Here is a 22,960-nt window from a genome sequence, read left to right on the forward strand (position 1 = left end):
GTGTTTTGGCTTGATATCTTGAAATATTTTACATCGGCCCAACTCCAGTTTTTAACTTTTACATCTATTTTTTTATTTTTGTTCAGATTTAAATAATCATTTGACTTTGTGCAGGTAACTTATAGTGATTAAAACACCGGGGTTGTATTGCTGAAGTCTGTCTCTCCAGATTAACAATATGTAACTTGGAATATGTTTTATTTTTAACATTAATATACAGCATAGTACTGTAAATGTATGCACAATCCTGTTTACTGTAAAATAATGCAATGAATTACATTTGAATTACACTTTGCTTTGAATTGTTCATTTGGACAACTGCATTTTGTAAAAAGATGACAATGTGATGTCATTATGATCCAAATCCATCAAAAACCAAAGCACGATAATACTGAATACTGTCCAGCCTTAGAGACTGCAGTTAAATGGACATTTGTAGTGTTGCTGTAACATGTTGCTCACTAACTTGTTCCTCACATCCCTGCTGAGATGTGAGGATGCACCATCATCACTGCTCACACTGATCAGACATGCTGTAAACAAATCCACAAATCCAGAGTTAAAAGCATCTAAAGCTTTTATTTTGACAGTGAAATCCCTCCACAGTTTTACTAAGCAGTAACATGGGTTTGCACCTTCATTTTTACCTCCAAATAATTTGGCTTTAGCTGAACTGTGGATTTGTTTCCGACCTGTTTGACAGTCCGGCAGCTGCTCTGCTCGCTCCAAAGCTTTGTTTATACCTGTGCGAGACACCGTGGCGTGGGCCTGCGTAGATGACACGCACACTACAAGCATGCACAGAGGCGTTTATGCCTATGTCGGGAACTCTTTCACAACAATGACAGGCATTGTTCTACATTATCCCTGACTTGTTCTTGTTCCATGTACCAGTTCACGTGTGCTCATAATGTACTTGACAGTTTGTACATTTGTGTGTGTGAGTGTGGAAGGGGTGGTGGGGGGGTCTGTAAGTGCACCATCAAGCATTTATCTCAGCAAGCAGCAGAGTCCATTATTCAACCACTTGTCACATCTGCAGAATGGTGGTCAAATCCAGCTCTCTCTCTGTGTGTGTGTGTGTGTGTGTGTGTGTGTGTGTGTGTGTGTGTGACACCACCAAATTACCTGTGAATAAGTACAGGTTTAGCATCTGTCAGCATGGAACCACTCAGTGTGTCTATGTACAGTATATTCAGTCCTCTGCAAGCACATACACACACACACACACACACACACACACACACACACACACACACACACAGACTTCAGACCACTTGGCCTTGTCAGAGCCTGCCATGTGCAGTGGATCCAGCCTGAGTCCATTCCCTGGGCTGACATCAGTTACTAATGGCCTCAGTTCTCTTGTCGTAGTCTGAGCCCCTGAGGGTACAGTGTATTGTCTGGAAAGAGGATGTGTCCTTTTGCTGTCTCGGTGCGGAGGTTCATCATTTATTTCTTGACTTTTTAGACTGGGTCGAGTGGATGGGGAGTAATCTGAGATCTTACAAAAACTTTGTGTGAAAGCATTCCCATCATTTTCTAATGAATCCGCCATCAAAGCTGCAAAATCCTTCTCAAGGACGTCATAAAATCACTACAAAAATTACATTATGGTGCCTCTCTAATTTGTACAACAACAATCCTCTCCATGTCCTGTTTCCAGCTTTCACATCCCACTAACTTTATTTTGCAGTTTGAGAGTCAAAGCCGCACAAAACGCTGATAATTTAATGATGTTTGGGATCATGGTTTGGTAACTGCAACAACTCAGAAGCTAATCTAAGCTAGGCTAAACTGAGCTAAGCTAAACTACGCTAAGCTAAGCTACGCTACCCTACGCTACGAGATGAGACGAGACGACAAGATAAGATAAGATAAGATAAGATAAGATTGTTTATTCGTTATTTACTATTATCTGTTAGTTGAGGTTAACAGGAGGTTTGAGATCGTCAGTTATATTTATGGGAATTGAACCCCAGTTAATATGAGCCCATCCACACCCTTAAACACACAGCTCTATTTCAACAGCAAACAACTGCTTGACGTTTCTATCGTTCCTTCATCTTGATTTAATTAATTATATTAATTATATTCTATTTGATTGTTTTTAGAGCTTTTAGGACATTTTAAGTGACCAGGCTGCCCATTGACATCACCGTCAATATAACCTTCAAATTGCCGTCTGAAGTTCACATCAAACCACCTCTCCATCCTGCTACGAGGACACATCACTACCACGGCCCGTCCCCCTCTCCATCCTGCTACGAGGGCACATCACTACCACGGCCCGTCCCCCTCTCCATCCTGCTACGAGGACACATCACTACCACGGCCCGTCCCCCTCTCCATCCTGCTACGAGGACACATCACTACCACGGCCCGTCCCCCTCTCCATCCTGCTACGAGGACACATCCACGGCCCGTTTCCATCTCCATACTGCTACGAGGCCACATCACTATCGTGGCCCACTCCCCTCTCCATCCTGCTACAAGGCCACATCTACGACCTGTTCCCATTTCCATCCTGCTACGAGGCCACATCTACGACCTGTTCCCATCTCCATAATGCTACGAGGTCACATCCCTACCACGGCCCGTCCCCTTCTCCATCCTGCTAAGAGGCTGCATCACTACCACGGCCCATCCTCCTCTCCATCCTGCTACGAGGCAACGTCAGTACCACGGCCCGTCCCCCTCTCCATCCTGCTACGAGGCAACGTCAGTACCACGGCCCGTCCCTCTCTCCATCCTGATACGAGGCAACGTCAGTATCACGGCCCGTCCCTCTCTCCATCCTGCTACGAGGCCACATCACTATCACGGCCCGTCCCCCCCTCCATCCTGCTACTAGGCCACATCACTATCACGGCCCGTCCCCCTCTCCATCCTGCTACGAGGCCACATCACTATCACGGCCCGTCCCTCTCTCCATCCTGCTATGAGGCCACATCACTATCACGGCCCGTCCCTCTCTCCATCCTGCTACGAGGCCACACCACTACCACGGCCCGTCCCCCTCTCCATCCTGCTACGAGGCCACATCACTACCATGGGCCACCCCCCTCTCCATCCTGCTACAAGGCCACATCACTACCACGGCCCGTCCCCCTCTCCATCCTGCCATGAGGCCACATCAGTACCACGGCCCGTCCCCCTCTCCATCCTGCCATGAGGCCACATCACTACCACGGCCCGTCCCCCTCTCCATCCTGCCATGAGGCCACATCACTACCACGGCCCGTCCCCCTCTCCATCCTGCCATGAGGCCACATCACTACCACGGCCCGTCCCCCTCTCCATCCTGCCATGAGGCCACATCACTACCACGGCCCATCCCCCTCTGCATGATAAATACACAACGATACCTTCAAACTGAAATATTAAATGCAGTATTTGAGTGCGACTAGATTTTTCTTCAACATTTAAAGTACAACTCATGTTGTCTCATTTACAAATCAAATGTAAGTTGACAGAAGTTTGGGTTCAGGTCTAGAGATGTGTTATTGGAGAGGAGTGACTCCAGAGCGAGAGCTGCCATAACGGTTACTGTCTTTGAGCCCAGAACAGTGTGGGTGGAGATGTTTGTGAAGCGTTTCATTCGGTGAGGTATTACCACATATCTCCCTCTTAATCTCCCACCTCTGTTATATTTGTTGAAGCCAAACACATCATTTCTGACCTACAAAGTTGCACTAATTATCTAACCTTTCTCTAATATCGGGGGCGGCTGGATGGCTCGGTTCTCGCTTCTGAAAATTCCTGCATGATCGTTGGCTTTATGGTGAGATGTAATCAATTATGGCAACCTGCTCCCACTGCAGAGACAGCTGATTAGACTGTTGTCAGGCTATTAAATAGGTGTTATCAGTCACTATCAGCCCCATAAATGTGGGTCAACAGGGGCCTACTACACCCACTAGTAGGTTTTATCATCTACCTACATGGTTGATCACCAAAAGAAGGAATAAAAGAAGGCGACAGCGAACTCTAGTGACCATAGTGATTGTGACAGGAGCAAAAGTGGAAGTCAGGCGCTGCAGCGTAGACAGTGTGAAACTCTATATTGGGTGGATGTCAGGGGTGAAGGAAGGGACACAAAAAAGTTTTCACCCTGGAGACTCAGGATTGCATCCCGTGTGACGCTAACAACTAGTGATGGCGAGATGAAGCACTGAAGCTCTCAAGCAAATTGGTTCACAAAAGAGTTCATTTCAAGAGGCTTCATCTGGGCTTCACGTACACATGAAACCACCTGTTGGTCAAATAGTGTAAAACAGGTACATATATTCCAGATGTGAGGCAGTGGTTTAACCTGGCAGAGGGCAGTGAATGTGCTTGTGTAACTAAAAGAAAATTATAGTGGGGAGACATTTTTCGTTTTTATTCAGGAATAATACGTTCTCAACGAATAATTTGGCTTCGGGCGTCTTCAATGACGTCATTTGTCTAAAACGATACGAGTCGCGATACGCGCTTCACAGAAAACTTCCTGGATTATAAAACACGCTCAGAAGCCTCGGCACAGCGTGGAACATCACTACCATCGACGTCTAGTTGTTCAAACGTTAACTTTCACTTTTACTTTTGAAACGTAGTTATTTGAAGCCAAAACACAATGTTTTTCCTAAAGAAGTTTTGTTTGTGTTCAGAATGTGATGTTTCATTCAGTTGGACATGTTAGAACGGGATGCTTTTCAGTATGCTTTCTCTTTTACAACGTAGTAGGTGTTGACCCACATGTATGAGGCGTATAGCGACTGATAAGGCCTATTTAATGGCCTGATAAGCATTGAACAGGGTGGTAGAGAGCAGCAGTGTCTCTCTCTTTCTGACTGCAGGTGTTGATATCTTTAATATAACATAATTACTGACAATGCATCAAAACAACAAACAGACAATCCAAACATCTCTCACCATACAGAGGCAATGGGAGGTAAATGTAGATGATGCAATAATATTTGTTTTAAACGTGCACTTTTTACAAAGCAATCAGTGAGCAGAGATGACGTGCACTAATGACGTACAAATGACTTGAGGGAAATGATTAAATATACCAGGGAAGGTAGCAAAAGCATCTTACATTAGTTAACATGTGTAACTGTTAACTAATAATCACCTCAAACAGACATTTCAAAAGTCCCCTTTACACCTCAAATATTACTGCACTTATTCCCTGAAATGAATTTTCAGCCATAAAGGAAAACAAAGAAGAATATATGCTAATGATGTTCATACAGGGAAGATGCAAGACAAGTGCATAAATGAGGACTTCTGTAACGGCTTGCATTAGATTCTCAAAGGAAAAGAAAAACCTAAATTTCCACCACTTAGTGACACAGATGTTGCTGTTCAACGGCAGCGAGAGCAGCACTACCTCCAGAAGGAAATCACATGTGTGCCACAGAGATGAAAATATTAGGTATTTCATGTTTCACACTGAAAGAAAAAGGATGTGTAGCTCCCAAAACATCTTTGAGTGTTGCTTAGGACAGCATATTGTAACCATAGCAATTACCACGTGTGTGTGCGCACGTGTCAGCACGATTACTGTTGAAAGGTAAGGCTGGTTGTGTGCTGTCCCAAGCTCAAATTCACTTTGATTCCACAAATACACGTTCTTTAAAGACTTATTACCACTCCTTCAAAGTGAAAGATAGTAATCATTTTCTTTGTTAGTTGAATAAAATTGTAACTCGTCCAATGATGAGGCTTTGTGTGTATCGTAGCTGATCAATCATCACATTATTACTGGATATATCACATCCATTTTCCAGGTGTAGCTTCAGTCATAAGATGGAGAGAAAGTGAGATGAGAGTCACAGTGAGGGACGGATGAGTTGATGTCTAGAAGTAAACATACAATACCCCACGCTCAGAGTTCTCCATGTGTGAATCTCTCTATCGGAACAAGGGCAAGGCAGGTACAGGACGGGACAGGAAGGGGCGGAGCCAAAGACAGGAAACAGGAAGATAGAGAGAGACATTAAAGGGTGTGAGAGGAAACCTGACACAACTGTCATTCTTTGGTTCTTCTTCTCTGTACAGACAGGAAACTAGAGGCTGCCTTCCTTATATTATTCCCCGGCACAGATCGCTGTCATGGCTGTCTCATGCTCACAATGAACCCCCACTCTTTATGCTTTCACAATCCTGTTCTGTTAATCCTTTAACATGAACTTGGAACTGTTGCAGATAGCAGCACACACACACACACACACACACACGTTGATGTGTATGTACGTCTTTAAAGAGGTTTAATTTGATTTGCATGTGTTTAGGCAGCCATGAGAGGATCAAACCATCCCGTACGGGTTGGGAATCACTCTGTCAGCGTGCCAGGAGGTAAGAGTGCATCAAGATAGGAGGATTCATCTAGAACAGGTAAACATCCCAGAAGAAAGAAAACAGCATTGAGTTGCATCAGCAACAGCTGAGTGAAGAGAGGACATGAAGCCATATTGTGAGTGTGTGTTTGGATCTGAAGACATCCTGGTTTATAACAGAGGAAACCAGTGAATCCATTCTGCTAACGTTAATAGCAGAATCTGGAGTAGAACTCACATTAAATCCATTTTCCAAATGTTTTCTTTATCGAAGTGACGCATTTTGTTTTTTCTGCCAATTCATTCGGAGACACAAGTTTCATTCTTCTTTCAGAGCAACAGGAATAAAGTATTGACTTGACTTCTTCATTAAGGTTTGATTAAATAAAGGGGAAAGCGACAGGATGTTTATGGGAGAGAGATATCAGATGTAACCATGGGATGTTTGCTTTTCATTATTGAGATGTTCAGAGCGGGATCGGTACGGTGAGCTGGGATGGATCAGCCTGAATGCAGAAATCAATGAAGGTGCATGTGTGTGTGTGTGTGTGTGTGTGTGTGTGTGTGTGTGTGTGTGTGTGTTCACACGTTAAAACAAAACCTAACAAAACGAAATGTTCAAAGAAACCACTGAGCTTCTTTATATCCGACTGTTCAAGAACAAAGTGATAGCACAACTTTCTTTACACTGTAAATGTGTTCAGCTGAGCCAACGGACTTATTACCATTTTATTTTCTCAAGAACAACACGATCCTCTCCCTGTAGGGTTATTATATATACAGGTATGTATATATATATATATTAGCAGACCATGACTCCGGAAACAATGGAGAAAAATAATGTATTTATAATGTATTCATGTTGTATTCATGGTGTATTCATGATGTATTCATGATGTATTCATGATGTATTCATGATGTATTCATAGTGTATTCACCTACACCAGTCCCTGTTCCTGGACCTCCACCAGTCCCTGTTCATGGACCTACACCAGTCCCTGTTCATGGACCTACACCGGTCCCTGTTCTTGGTGTATTCATGATGTATTCATGATGTATTCATGATGTACTCATGATGTATTCATGGTGTATTCATGATGTATTCATGATGTAGTCATGGTGTATTCATGGTGTATTCATGATGTAGTCATGGTGTATTCATGGTGTATTCATGATGTATTCATGATGTATTCATGATGTAGTCATGGTGTATTCATGGTGTATTCATGGTGTATTCATGATGTAGCCATGGTGTATTCATGGTGTATTCATGGTGTATTCATGATGTATTCATGGTGTATTCATGGTGTACTCATGATGTAGTCATGGTGTATTCATGGTGTACTCATGATGTAGTCATGGTGTATTCATGGTGTATTCATGGTGTATTCATGATGTAGTCATGGTGTATTCATGGTGTATTCATGATGTATTCATGGTGTATTCATGATGTATTCATGATGTACTCATGATGTAGTCATGGTGTATTCATGGTGTATTCATGATGTATTCATGGTGTATTCATGATGTATTCATGATGTACTCATGATGTATTCATGGTGTATTCATGGTGTATTCATGATGTATTCATGATGTATTCATGGTGTATTCATGATGTATTCATGGTGTATTCATGATGTATTCATGGTGTATTCATGGTGTATTCATGGTGTATTCATGGTCTATTCATGATGTATTCATGGTGTATTCATGATGTATTCATGGTGTATCCATGGTGTACTCATGGTGTAGTCATGGTGTATTCATGATGTATTCATGGTGTATTCATGGTGTACTCATGGTGTAGTCATGGTGTATTCATGGTGTATTCATGATGTAGTCATGGTGTATTCATGGTGTATTCATGATGTAGTCATGGTGTATTCATGGTGTATTCATGATGTATTCATGATGTATTCATGATGTAGTCATGGTGTATTCATGGTGTATTCATGGTGTATTCATGATGTAGCCATGGTGTATTCATGGTGTATTCATGGTGTATTCATGGTGTATTCATGATGTATTCATGGTGTATTCATGGTGTACTCATGATGTAGTCATGGTGTATTCATGGTGTACTCATGATGTAGTCATGGTGTATTCATGGTGTATTCATGGTGTATTCATGGTGTATTCATGATGTATTCATGGTGTATTCATGGTGTACTCATGATGTAGTCATGGTGTATTCATGGTGTACTCATGATGTAGTCATGGTGTATTCATGGTGTATTCATGGTGTATTCATGATGTAGTCATGGTGTATTCATGGTGTATTCATGATGTATTCATGGTGTATTCATGATGTATTCATGATGTACTCATGATGTAGTCATGGTGTATTCATGGTGTATTCATGATGTATTCATGGTGTATTCATGATGTATTCATGATGTACTCATGATGTATTCATGGTGTATTCATGGTGTATTCATGATGTATTCATGATGTATTCATGGTGTATTCATGATGTATTCATGGTGTATTCATGATGTATTCATGGTGTATTCATGGTGTATTCATGGTGTATTCATGGTCTATTCATGATGTATTCATGGTGTATTCATGATGTATTCATGGTGTATTCATGGTGTACTCATGGTGTAGTCATGGTGTATTCATGATGTATTCATGGTGTATTCATGGTGTACTCATGGTGTAGTCATGGTGTATTCATGGTGTATTCATGATGTATTCATGGTGTATTCATGATGTATTCATGGTGTATTCATGATGTATTCATGGTGTATTCATGATGTATTCATGGTGTATTCATGGTGTATTTATGGTGTATTCATGATGTATTCATGATGTATTCATGGTGTATTCATGATGTATTCATGGTGTATTCATGATGTATTCATGGTGTATTCATGGTGTACTCATGGTGTAGTCATGGTGTATTCATGATGTACTCATGATGTATTCATGGTGTATTCATGGTGTATTCATGATGTATTCATGATGTATTCATGGTGTATTCATGATGTATTCATGGTGTATTCATGATGTATTCATGGTGTATTCATGATGTATTCATGGTGTATTCATGGTGTACTCATGATGTAGTCATGGTGTATTCATGGTGTACTCATGATGTAGTCATGGTGTATTCATGGTGTATTCATGGTGTATTCATGATGTAGTCATGGTGTATTCATGGTGTATTCATGATGTATTCATGGTGTATTCATGATGTATTCATGATGTACTCATGATGTAGTCATGGTGTATTCATGGTGTATTCATGGTGTATTCATGGTGTATTCATGATGTATTCATGATGTACTCATGATGTATTCATGGTGTATTCATGGTGTATTCATGATGTATTCATGATGTATTCATGGTGTATTCATGATGTATTCATGGTGTATTCATGATGTATTCATGGTGTATTCATGGTGTATTCATGGTGTATTCATGGTGTATTCATGGTCTATTCATGATGTATTCATGGTGTATTCATGATGTATTCATGGTGTATTCATGGTGTACTCATGGTGTAGTCATGGTGTATTCATGGTGTATTCATGATGTATTCATGGTGTATTCATGATGTATTCATGGTGTATTCATGATGTATTCATGGTGTATTCATGATGTATTCATGGTGTATTCATGGTGTATTTATGGTGTATTCATGAGGTATTCATGATGTATTCATGGTGCATTCATGATGTATTCATGATGTATTCATGGTGTATTCATGATGTACTCATGATGTATTCATGGTGTATTCATGGTGTATTCATGATGTATTCATGATGTATTCATGGTGTATTCATGATGTATTCATGGTGTATTCATGGTGTATTCATGGTGTATTCATGGTCTATTCATGATGTATTCATGGTGTATTCATGATGTATTCATGGTGTATTCATGGTGTACTCATGGTGTAGTCATGGTGTATTCATGGTGTATTCATGATGTATTCATGGTGTATTCATGATGTATTCATGGTGTATTCATGATGTATTCATGGTGTATTCATGGTGTATTTATGGTGTATTCATGAGGTATTCATGATGTATTCATGGTGCATTCATGATGTATTCATGATGTATTCATGGTGTATTCATGATGTATTCATGGTGTATTCATGGTGTACTCATGGTGTAGTCATGGTGTATTCATGGTGTATTCATGATGTATTCATGGTGTATTCATGATGTATTCATGGTGTATTCATGATGTATTCATGGTGTATTTATGGTGTATTCATGATGTATTCATGGTGTATTCATGATGTATTCATGGTGTATTCATGGTGTATTCATGGTGTATTCATGGTCTATTCATGATGTATTCATGGTGTATTCATGATGTATTCATGGTGTATTCATGGTGTACTCATGGTGTAGTCATGGTGTATTCATGGTGTATTCATGATGTATTCATGGTGTATTCATGATGTATTCATGGTGTATTCATGAGGTATTCATGGTGTATTCATCATGTATTCACGATGTATTCATGGTGTATTCATGGTGTATTCATCATGTATTCATCATTCAACAGTCCCTGTTCATGGACCTACACCAGTCCCTGTTCATGGACCTACGCCATTCCTTGTTCATGGACCGTCCACCAGTCCCTGTTCATTGACCTACACCGGTCCCTGTTCATGGACCTACACCAGTCCTTGTTCATGGACCGTCCACCAGTCCCTGTTCATGGACCTACACCAGTCCCTGTTCATGGACCTACACCAGTCCTTGTTCATGGGCCCTCCACCAGTCCCTGTTCATGGACCTACACCAGTCCCTGTTCATGGACCTACACCATTCCTTGTTCATGGACCTAAACCAGTCCTTGTTCATGGACCTTCCACCAGTCCCTGTTCATGGACCTACACCAGTCCCTGTTCATGGTCCCAGGAACTGGGCTGGTCCAACGTGAGTCCATTAGACTCTGACCAACACTACAGTATGTCACCAGTATCAATATGCAGAAGAATTTTGGTTTAAACAACTTTTCATTGAGTTTGTGACGGACTAAGGACTAAAGAGTGAGAACCTTTGTGTCCCTGCCAGCAGCTGGTGTGGACATTAAATCCAGTATCAGGTGTAGAAGTTGAAGCCAGGTATGGAGCCACATGAATACTGCAGATCAACATTAAACAGCATCTGACTGACCCCACTATGCTTGTCCAGACCTGTTAAACACACAGGAGCCCTTCAGGTGACGTTTGGAGTTCATATTTCAGACATTTCCTCACAAATGCACCTCTAAGGTCAGAAAACAGCAGCTACAGTGGGGGGGCAGACGCCCAGCAGTAGGTCTGTGTTACATCTGTTCCTCATACAAACACACACACATCCACAGTTTGGTTCATTTGCTTGTTTGCTTACAAATCCTCATTTATGTGCGTTTTCTTAGATTTTTTATTTCATCTATTTTTATTTAAGCTTTTGAACCAAGTAGGCGGTTGAGTCTCTTCTGACATGGATATGAAAGCAGTATGAAAGCTTGAAATAAAATATAATCACAAAAGATGCCTGCGGGGTCAGACTTTTAAAGATTTTAAAGATGAAAGGAAATAGAGGTGAAAAAAGTTTGCCGATCCAGAGATGTCACCTTTTCTCAATTACTTAGTGGAGGTCTGCCGCTCTGGCATCGCACATAAAAACCAGGCCGTGTTTAGGGAGCTGCAGCAGCATTAATTATTCATCCATTCTCCTCTCAGCCTCTCTATGAAAAGTGTATCCCACGGTGCTGCTTGTCGGAGCCCTCGGGGCCACCTGGCTGCAGAAACACTGAATCCCCATTAAGACTTCAGCCCTTTTCAGCATTATTCACTTTTACACGACATTATTAGCAACATCCCCTAGAAAATAACCTCCATTTGGAACATGTGTAACGCTGTCCTGAAAGATTAATTGTCAGTCGTGCGTGCTCAATTCCCGACAAAGTTTTGTCACAGAATAATTTATGGGCTCTGAAAGGCATGTACTGTAAAACACTCTCCATTTAATAAAAAAACACTTTTTTCTGCGTCCCGGCCGACTGGCTCAAGTGTGTGGAATGAAATATAGAAATATAGAAATAATATATGACCTCTATGATACGGTAAACCTCCCACCGTTCCAATCTCTCTTAGCATCAGTTTAGTCCTTACCTTCTTCTGTATTTCTAATATTTTCTACTGCAAACTTTCTTTCCTCCATCTACAAGTCTGTCTCCTTCCTTCCTTCCTTCCTTCCTTCCTTCCTTCCTTCCTTCCTTCCTTCCTTCCTTCCTTCCTTCCTTCCTTCCTTCCTTCATTCTTTGTCTCTACCACAGACTGTGGCTGTGTCCTCATACTCTGCACTACATACTCAATACTTATACTATCATTCAACACATTTCTGTGTGAATAATCAGTAGTTTGCATCTTTTCGGACGCACTGAGCAGTAATTTACGTCGTCACTTCCTGAGAGCCTCCTCGCCGGTTGGAGACGTGTAACCATGGTAACCCGTGCCAACCTGATGAGACTAAAACGACGGTTTGTGAGAATCAAAGTCTGAATTAATTTAAAATATATATATACTGTATATTTCAAGCTTTCAGATTGTTCAAGTACTTTTCACACTGACAGATCCTCACTGTGAGAAGTGTTTGTTTTTGTATGAAATATGTATATATATATATATAAAGTAATGCCAAGATCCTCTGTCTCAATGTGATGTGTTTGGGTGACGTAGCCAGAGTGGAGCACTTCAAAAGTGGTGGTAGAAGAACGTCAGTGTGAACACAGACCTTGGACGGCTGCTGGCTGAAGACAGTATGATGTGATACACCGTTTCTTTCTGATATAGTCGGTGTCCGTTGTGCTGCTAATCAGTGTCTGTGTCATGTCTGTAGCTGCCAGTCTCTCTACCCTCAGTACAAACATGACCTTCAGTCAGGAGACACTTTGAAATCTAAAGAGACGCAGAATTTCACACTCACAATAAATGTCTTCTAAACATTAACAAGCTGCAAAAATCAGCTTTGTTTGCTTTAAAAATAACAAGGCTCAAACCACCACCGATATCTGTGTAGTCCTTCTGAAAACAGCTGTCTACAGTCCACAACCACACATCATCTATTCGGCTGTTTGCTTGTAAAAAGCCTCCGAATTTAACATCAGATAATCCTCCTCCCTCCAGGGTTAGGGTTAGGGTGGCTGCACACTTGGTCTCCGTGTGGTTGTTGGGACACATTTGCATGCATTGTGTTGTGTTGATATTCTATTTGCAGGAGTCTCACTAAAGATTTATCCTTTACTTTGTTATTTCTCAGCAGAGAGTCCTCTACATTTTGAATGTGACGCAAAAAACTGACACAAACATAAATAAATGAGAAAAACCGAAGGTCTAAGCGTTGTGTGAGTGAGGAGAGAGGATGGGAGGATGGATGAAGTAGAGAAAGTAGAGGACGGCAGGTGATGGTGGCAGCCAGTGTGCATGTTAACAAACACAACTCATCTGGGTTTTACATATCTGAACTCATTGTGTTTGATTTTGCTTGGAGGGTCGGAGAGGATTAAGTACATCTCCAGACGTATTACAGAATTCTGACCTTTAATATTGCCTCAAGAAATAAAATGAGAGTCTGTGGCCTTCACAATCCTAACAGTGTGTAACCTGCACAGTCTGATGAATGATAATCTCTAAGTGTTTTATATTCAGATTCAATCGTCCTTATTAAACTTTTAACTGAATTCACCTCAAGACATTACCTGTCAATACACTGAGCGTCTCTCCTATCGGCCTACTGATTCGTGTCTACCTGCATATCAACTAAGAGGACAGTATGAGGTCTATCCATATTCAGTTTAAGGATTAAGGATGCTAAATGCAGTATTTTATTTATTGTTGTCGAAGTGCTTCCTGTTATAAAATGACACACTGGTCATAAAGATTACTGGTAGCCTCTATCTGGTGCTGCTCTAACTTCTGACATCTTTGAACTGATTTGTTAGTCAGCTGTTGGCTCTGTTCACAATCTGCTGAGACAGCTGAGACAACCTTAACTGAGAAAGTTTACACTTCCTGTTTTGTGCCATAAAGCAACTCCACAGCAAACGTGGCCACAAAGTTGGACATACACTGTACAATGTTAAAGATGTTGTTGTGTACTTCCTACTCCGACTGTACGGTCCGATCGTCAGCCACGACCTGAGTGATCACACTGTACGGTCCGATCATCAGCCACGACCTGAGTGATCACACTGTACGGTCCGATCATCAGCCACGACCTGAGTGATCACGCTGTACGGTCCGATCATCAGCCACAATCTGAGTGATCACACTGTACGGTCCGATCATCAGCCACAATCTGAGTGACCACACTGTACGGTCCGATCATCAGCCGCGACATGAGTGATCACACTGTACGGTCCGATCATCAGCCACAATCTGAGTGACCACACTGTACGGTCCGATCATCAGCCGCGACATGAGTGATCACACTGTACGGTCCGATGGTCAACCACGACCTGAGTGATCACACTGTACGGTCCCGTCGGCCCCTGCGGACCGTTCTGGCTATTGACAGTTGTCAATAAAGATTGGTTCTGAAAGCTCTGAGGCAGGTAAAGTGTGTTTGCTAGCAGAGGTCTGTACGGGTCACAATGCTAACAAGACAGAAACGTAATGCCTTGATCATATGTGCCATCCTGTCTGCTGAGACGTCTAAAAAACAAAGGAAGCGGCGTATCGTTATATGGACTTGCAGGTGGCGAGGAAGACGTGGACAGTAGAGAATTGGAGAAAAGCTAGCTACGTTTTCCTAGCTATATCTATTGTAGCCTACATTGTTATCTTGATAGCTACACTCTGATAACTGTAAACAGAGGAGGAAAAAGGCGCTGATGTCGAGGCTTCGGCTGGTCTGCTTCAACTGTGAGAAAGTCTGTAGATGGACCACCAAAATTTCTGACATGTCAGAAATTCATCCGACTGTCTGACGGCCGGGCGGGAGGAGTTATCGGTCCTCGGTCCCCCCGTACACTGCATGGCAAACGACGCCCGACGAAGCTGAAATTTGGTCCGACTCTAAAATGAGTCGTGCGGTTCAAAATTCGGGCCAGAAACGGGCTAAAATCGTACAGTGTATAACCAGTTTAAGACATTTGGTCCTGTGGCTCTCAATGAGTCTGATAGAGGCTACTAACTGTCTGACTATACTAAATGAATGTTATGACGATTTATTATTATTATTATTATTATTGTTATTAAGCTGCACTGTGTCTTGTGTTTATTATTATTATTATTATTATTAAGCTGCACTGTGTCTTGTGTTTATTATTATTATTATTATTAAACTACACAGTGTCTTGTTTTTATTATTATCATTATTATTATTATTATTATTATTAAGCTGCACTGTGTCTTGTGTTTATTATTATTATTATTATTATTATTAAGCTGCACTGTGTCTTGTGTTTATTGTTATCATTATTATTATTATCATTTATGACCTACCTGCGTTTGAAGGTGAGTACGATGCCGAGGAGGATGATGATGAACATGAGGATCCCTGCGATCACGCCGGCCATTTTCACTGTGCTGTCCACTTGCTTCTCTGGCTCCATGGCATCGGAGTCCTGGGTGGACGCACCTACACACACAGACACACACACACACACACACACACACACACACACACACACACACACACACACACACACACACACACACACACGCACAGGTATGCACATAGTCACATTGGTGGGAAACCATGTAGAAATAGCCAGGCACATACAGTCATAGACGAACACATGAACACAATCAGGCACTCATACATGTACAAACACACAGAAGATGGTTTAGCATTGGTAGCTATCCTTGACAAACACACAGAAGATGGTTTAGCATTGGTAGCTATCCTTGACAAACACACAGAAGATGGTTTAGCATTGGTAGCTATCCTTGACAAACACACAGAAGATGGTTCAGCATTGGTAGCTACCCTTGAGAAACACACAGAAGATGGTTTAGCATTGGTAGCTATCCTTGACAAACACACAGAAGATGGTTCAGCATTGGTAGCTACCCTTGAGAAACACACAGAAGATGGTTTAGCATTGGTAGCTACACTTGATAAATACAGAGAAGATGGTCTAGCATAGGTAGCTATCCTTGATAGACACAGAGAAGATGGTCTAGCATTGGTAGCTATCCTTGAGAAACTCACAGAAGATGGTTTAGCATTGGTAGCAACCCTTGATAAACACACACGTTAGCCACAAACAGTTGACCCCAAGGTGAAGATACTCTATTCATCAAGATGTAAAGAGTCAAACACATGATAAACATCATGCAGGGGAGGAAAACATCAGCAACATGCTCAACAACACAAGAAACACACAAGGAATGTTTACAGGAGTTTTGTTCCAAAATGACATTTTAAGAGGGGAAATTATCGTTTCAACCTACCAGAACTCAGACTTTAAACGGGCCATGTGTTTTTATAACCAATGACTTTGTTAGCTTTTCTTTGTTTGCATTTTTTAAAAGTAAATCTTTTTTTTTGCCAAATCATTTTAGAACAAAATAGTTGAACTCATTTGGAGGTGTCAACACCAGGGACAGTCACTTATTGAACATGTACAGTGTAATTCATTCATATGGGGACCGTGGACAGGGTATCACCATACATTCATCACACTGTGAATTAACAAAACATCAAGAACATTAAAAAGTCGTTTGTTTCCAATGAACCAATGTGTCTTCAACATATGATCAATAGATAAAGAGAAGAGGAATAAAGACTAAGAAGAATGACAACTATTTCAAAGCTACAAGTTCTTTTTTTTCTTCATTCCACGTTCCAACAGTGAAAATGTCCCAAGGACAAACAATGCACACATGTAGACGTTATACAGAGACGTCGAGGTTTAAACTCCACACATGCACATGGAGCATTAAATAGATAGGAAACAACACCTGGGCAAGGTGAATGCAAGGTCGGATTGACATATTGAATACATATTCACGCAGGTAAGAGATGTGTTATCAGTGTATGGGTTGATGTAGAGGCCATAGAGATGACGATCAACAGACTGAATGAGAGAAGGTGAAGGAAAGACGGAGAGACAGTCACCTCTGAATGTGCTCTGCTTCCTACCTCCTGCTTAGACTTCCTCATTTTACATCACGTTCTCACTCCCAACTCATCAAACAGCACCGCTCGGTCCTCGGCATCGCAGATCGACCCACGGGGTTACCCTCTAGTGTTAATGTTAGACGGACCGGGGACGGCGTGTCTATATACGCTCGTGACATGCACAGTGTCCTTTCAAAATAAACTTCTGTTTCCACAGGAAGTTAGGTTTGGACAACACAACCACTTAGTTAGGGTTAGGAAACGGTCGTGGTTGACGTTAACTTCACCAAATAACGACTCACAGGACTGACAATACCAACGGGTCACGTGACTAAAGACTGACGTGACAAAATTAGTCAGCGTTACGGACCCTCCCGCCCTGAACGGACACTCACGCTATTAGTACTACGTCACTGCTACGACTGCAGAATAACGCCGCGGGGGTTGCGTCGGTTTCCGATGACGAGGGGCGCTGACCAAACGGTGCTTCTGACGAGTTGGGAGTGAGAACGGGTTGATTGTCAACATCGGTCTGATGAGACATATGCTTTATTTTTCTTAAGTGAACTCTTAACCTTTGACTTCTATATGGTCACTTCATCATTTCACATCCTTCAGTGTAGCAGATTTCTTTCTCTGTTAACAAAAACATATTTATTTTTATCACTAGAGGTCGAACTATAACTCTGATAGGATCATTTGATGTCATCATATTTTGCTTACAGTTTATATCTAAGCTTTTGACAAATGCAATAATAATATGTGTTGTTGTAATGCTCCTTTCTTTAAACTCTAGTGTGAGTTCTAGTCTGGTACGTGGTTATATACTGGAGGAGTTCTACGTTGTGGATGAACATGTTCCAGCAGTTTGCTGAACATGGATTCACTTTCTCATTAGTTATCTCTCTAGTTTAGATTTAAATGCAGCTTTATTTGTTTTTTGAATCCATTGTTGTCAATGTAGATGTGTGGAAGGCGTGCTCAAAAGCGCTGAAGCGTTCCCAAACGTCTGTTTATCAGGGCCCGTCAGATAAAACTAGTTTAACTTTTGGAACGATGCAACACGAATGTCATGTGACGAGGAACAATCTATCACAGCCAGCAGATATCACTGTCAGTCTACGGTGAATATCTGGAGGAGAAGTTAATCCTGTTAGTGCAGGACTACCCAGAGCTTTATGATCTAGCTTACTGCTTCACTCTTTCTGACCGACGACGTCACGACATCAAGTTGGAAGGTCGGTCAGCCTGACGCACGGAGCAGTGAACATACCGAGAGGGACTGACAGTGCTGGAAATACATTTATCTTTGTTTGGACGTTGTTTAATTTAGTCAGTGAGGCTTTTACTGCTAAATTACCGCAACTTCATCATCATCGTCATGGCAGCAGGCAGGTTTTGGTAACGGCAGGCTCGACAGTAGCGCAACCTCCCAGCACCCTGGATAAAAAGATGCAGGCGGCGCGGCCGGCGTTGTCCACGTGTTTGACACGCGGCATGTGATCGGCCCTAAAACCTGTCTGCATCGTTCTCCTTTATTAGGTGTTTTAATAGGTTGCCATGGAAACGTTCTAAGTGAAAGATGCTAACCTGTTGAGCAGGCATGCTATAGGTTATCCACTAGGCCCTACAGAAGAACACAGTGTAGATCTTTTGCCTGAATGTATATTGTACTGAGACATGAGGGCTGCTACTGCAGACACTTCTTCATTTAACGTTATACGCTGCATGGAAACCAACACAAACCTCCAACTTTAGTTATCAGTTAATAATAAATGGGACTTGATTATTTCAAGCATCACTTTTTTTAAGTACACACTGTTTCGTTCTCAATCAGAAGGTCATCTCCACTGACTACCCAACAACTCAACACACTCTTTTAAGGCCAGTTCATTATTTCCAGGTGACATTTTGCTGAAAGAGTGTCAAGTGTTCCTCAAACACCAGCTCCAGTCCAAGTTACATGTCCAACTCTGACAAGGATGCCGCTCTATTGGACAGAAAGGAAAAGCAGACTAACAAAAAGCTGCTGCCCTCTGTGGGAGGATGAATGGAAGCAAGGCCACATAACCCGGAGATACAAACTGAAAGAAGCACGGAGGGTGGGGAGGCCACGGATACAATAAAATAGTGAATACACATAAATAAATTAAAGAAAGAAATAAAGAGAGCCAGATGGGGGTACATGTGGGAGACAAATGAGAAACGGGAAAATGAAATGAGGAGAGAAATGAAGGAATGAAATAAATCCGACATGTCTTTTAAGAAAAGAAAGATGATGAGAGAGAGATAAAGAGAATAAAATCAACACAACCCTGACATGACATGAGAATAAAGAGAAAGACAAGGATCCCACACAGAGATGCACCTGCTCTCTCAGACGTGCACCGAGCAGCCTCTTGTTCTAACCTTGATAGACAAAGACAGCCGATTAATAGAGTAATACTGATGCGTGGGAGTTCGGTTTAATCCCCTGTCTCTCTCATCTTCGCCCCCTCTGCAATAACAACACAAGGTTGGCAGAGGAATCCACCGAGCTAACGGCTTAAGCACCTAACCTTGGCACGCTCGCTAATAGCTGCCGCAGTCCTCAATGGCTGCGCTGACGAGATGTTCCTTTAAAAAGCCTCAATGCCTTCAATGACAACACATTCACCGTCTCTGTAACCCGATCACGGACAGCGTCCCCGTCCTCAAGCTAGATCATGTTGAATAAATATACAGAAGAAAATACATGTGCCCTTCTCCTCCTACGCTTTAATGGAGGAGAAGACCAAGAAGCTTTGTGTCCCCGTTTCCAGAGGAAATGAGACATCAAACAGACGTTTTAATGCTCAAGTATTAAGTGCTGTAACACATAGTTCATATTCCTTAGTGGAAGAATCCTCAATGTTTGATGTCTACTTTAGAAGAAAAAAATATGGTAAATGGACTTCCATTTCTAGAGCTCTGTTCTAGTCTTCAGACTACTCAGAGAGCTTTACATTACATGTCAGCATTCACCCATTCACACACACACACTCACACACACACTCACACACACTGATGGCAGTCAACTTTGCCCATCAGCAACTACTTCCCTCTCACCGCTGGCAGACTGATGTCGCCTGCAGCATAAAATCAGATGATAGGAAAAGGCTAATTATTGCCTCATTATTCTTTATTAAAATGACAATAGTTTCTTTTGCTGCCTCCAGTATTCAGAGACCTCACATCAACCACGACTGAAATCTTAAGGGTTGACACTTTAAAACAGTAATTAAATATTTCATGAATGGATTATGGTATACAGTATATACTACAGAGAACATGACCGTAAAGGACAGTACATCTCAGTAGAATTAGTATTCTACTATTAGTAGAATCCGATTCCGCGGGTCTGGCTGTGGAGGATTGTTTCTGACTATGTGATCCAAACATTTCTAATAAGTCCAGGGTGTTGTGAAGTCCAAATGTCAACACTTATTGAAAAAATGATAGATGTAATCATTTCCAACATTTTTAAACATGTTTTTATTTTACAAAATATTCTGATTCAATCCATTTTTTTGGCGTATAGCCTTTCAAAACTACATTTTCACGGAGGTCCAAAGAACGATTGCTCTCCTGCTCGCTGCACACAAAGAGATGCTGTGGCCGCATTAACTGGGCGGTCCAGCAGCGATCTGACAGCACCGTACATTACATTTATATAACACACATCTAGTTCTTTCCTTTGTTAGGGTGATGATGTCATCAAATATGACAACAGCCATAATGAAATATGTCATGGTACATTTCAGCATACAATGCTGCCAACACAAACTGAACATGTCACATGACCTTTACCCCTGAAGGATGTTGGACAATTACTACAAGAGCTGTAAAACATGCATATTTGAACCCCAGCGATTTATTTAACCGACTGGTTTTCAGACAATCAGCCGTGAGGAGTGAGCGGCCTGCTGTGTTTTGATGAACTATGAAGGACACTTTGTGATATGTGGCCCTGTAATCAGCAGAGGTGTGAGTTTCAGCTGGTCTGAGCGATCATGCAGGAGACCCGCTGACACACGTCTCCTCAGTCTGCCCTGATAATCACCCCTCAGGTGTATTAAACCTCCATTTCCCCCTGAGTGATCCACAGTATGTATCACCTGACACATTACAGCATGACCCCATTTGTTCACACTTCAGCGGCCCACGTGCTGATTGGGTTCAGCAGTTCACGATGTAACAGTAGAGGACCCATCTGCCGACGGGTTCGGCTCCATTTAACACCGCCATTGGCCGGCTCAGGAGCCGCTCGGCTAATTGGGCCGGCTGTGACGGCGCTCTGACCGCCGATCCAATGCAACTGCGTCCATCACAAGAGGGTAAAGGTTGAGACGAAGCAAAATGGGATTGATTGACAACTGGTGCAAACACAATATGGAGGACAGCGCGGCCTCGTTCATTATTGTATTGTCAGTGTCAGCTAACAGGTGGCTCATAAGTATCTACAATTTATGGATCCATCTAGCTGTCTTGCCAGCGGCTGGCAGCTGGTGAGGGGATTATTTTCTTGGCACATCTCAGGTCCCTGAAAGAGTAGAGGACCTCGTACCTAAACATTATGTCTGGCCAGGTGAACGTCCTCATCTTGTTTCACAACGGAAATGTCTCGCAGGATGTTGCTCTCACGTCTCAAAATGGTCCCAGGACACCAACTAAAGTTCAGTATCCAGAACCAGAACCAGAACCACACAGAGCTCTTAATGTAAAACACAGTGACAGCAGTTTATATCTCAAAATAGAGATCAAGTTAGAACCTGTCATGTATTATATTTGAAATGCTTTTAGTAAAGCTGCAGGAAGTTAACGCGATAATAACGTGGTAACGCGATATCGTTTTAACGCCACTGACTTCTATAGCTGGTCATGAAGGAGGTTAAATAACGCTCCAAACTTACTCTAAATGTTGTCGAGGAAAAACTGTCATGTCCATTTCCAAAGGGGTCCTTTGACCTCTGACCTCCAGATATGTGAATGTTAATGGGTTCTATGGATACCTACGAGTCTCCCCTTTACAGACATGCCCACTTTATGATAATGACATGCAGTTTGGGGAAAGTCATAGTCAAGTCAGCACACTGACACACTGACAGCTGTTGTTGCCTGTTGGGCTGCAGTTTGCCATGTTATGATTGGAGCATATTGTTTTATGCTAAATGCAGTACCTGTGAGGGTTTCTGGACAATATCTGTCATTGTTTTGTGTTGTTCATTGATTTACAATAATAAATATATACATACATTTGCATAAAGCAGCATATTTGTCCACTCCCATGTTGATAAGAGGATTAAATACTTGACAAATCTCCCTTTAAGGTTCATTTAGAACAGATACAAAAAAGATTGATTCATTTGAGATTAATCGTGATTAAATATTTTAATCGATGACAGCCCTAAAAGATATAGATCTAATTACTCTAATTACTCTAATTATGTGCTTTCTTCCATTATGTTTGACATGTTTTTAGTAAAAGCATGTGGAGTAGTTTGAATTGAATCTTTTGAATGAACGTGTGTT

The 22,960-nt window shown here is 41.8% G+C and overlaps 1 protein-coding gene across 11 annotated transcripts in view; it reads right to left on the reverse strand.

Annotated features, from left to right (window-relative positions):
- ptprt (protein tyrosine phosphatase receptor type T) overlaps positions 1–22,960 on the reverse strand; it is a 389,841-nt gene that overhangs the window by 98,798 nt on the left and 268,083 nt on the right. For 7 of the 11 annotated variants that reach the window (XM_074649699.1, XM_074649700.1, XM_074649697.1 and 4 more), the window contains one exon: positions 15,787–15,922. In XM_074649699.1, the coding sequence (XP_074505800.1) occupies positions 15,787–15,922 (136 nt within the window). Of the gene's footprint in view, positions 1–5,868; positions 5,902–15,786; positions 15,923–22,960 lie in introns of all 11 variants that reach the window. The other 4 variants (XM_074649696.1, XM_074649685.1, XM_074649679.1 and 1 more) reach the window with 1 other exon arrangement.

The sequence above is a fragment of the Sebastes fasciatus genome, chromosome 1 (assembly GCF_043250625.1).
Source record: "Sebastes fasciatus isolate fSebFas1 chromosome 1, fSebFas1.pri, whole genome shotgun sequence".
Classification (NCBI taxonomy): domain Eukaryota; kingdom Metazoa; phylum Chordata; class Actinopteri; order Perciformes; family Sebastidae; genus Sebastes; species Sebastes fasciatus.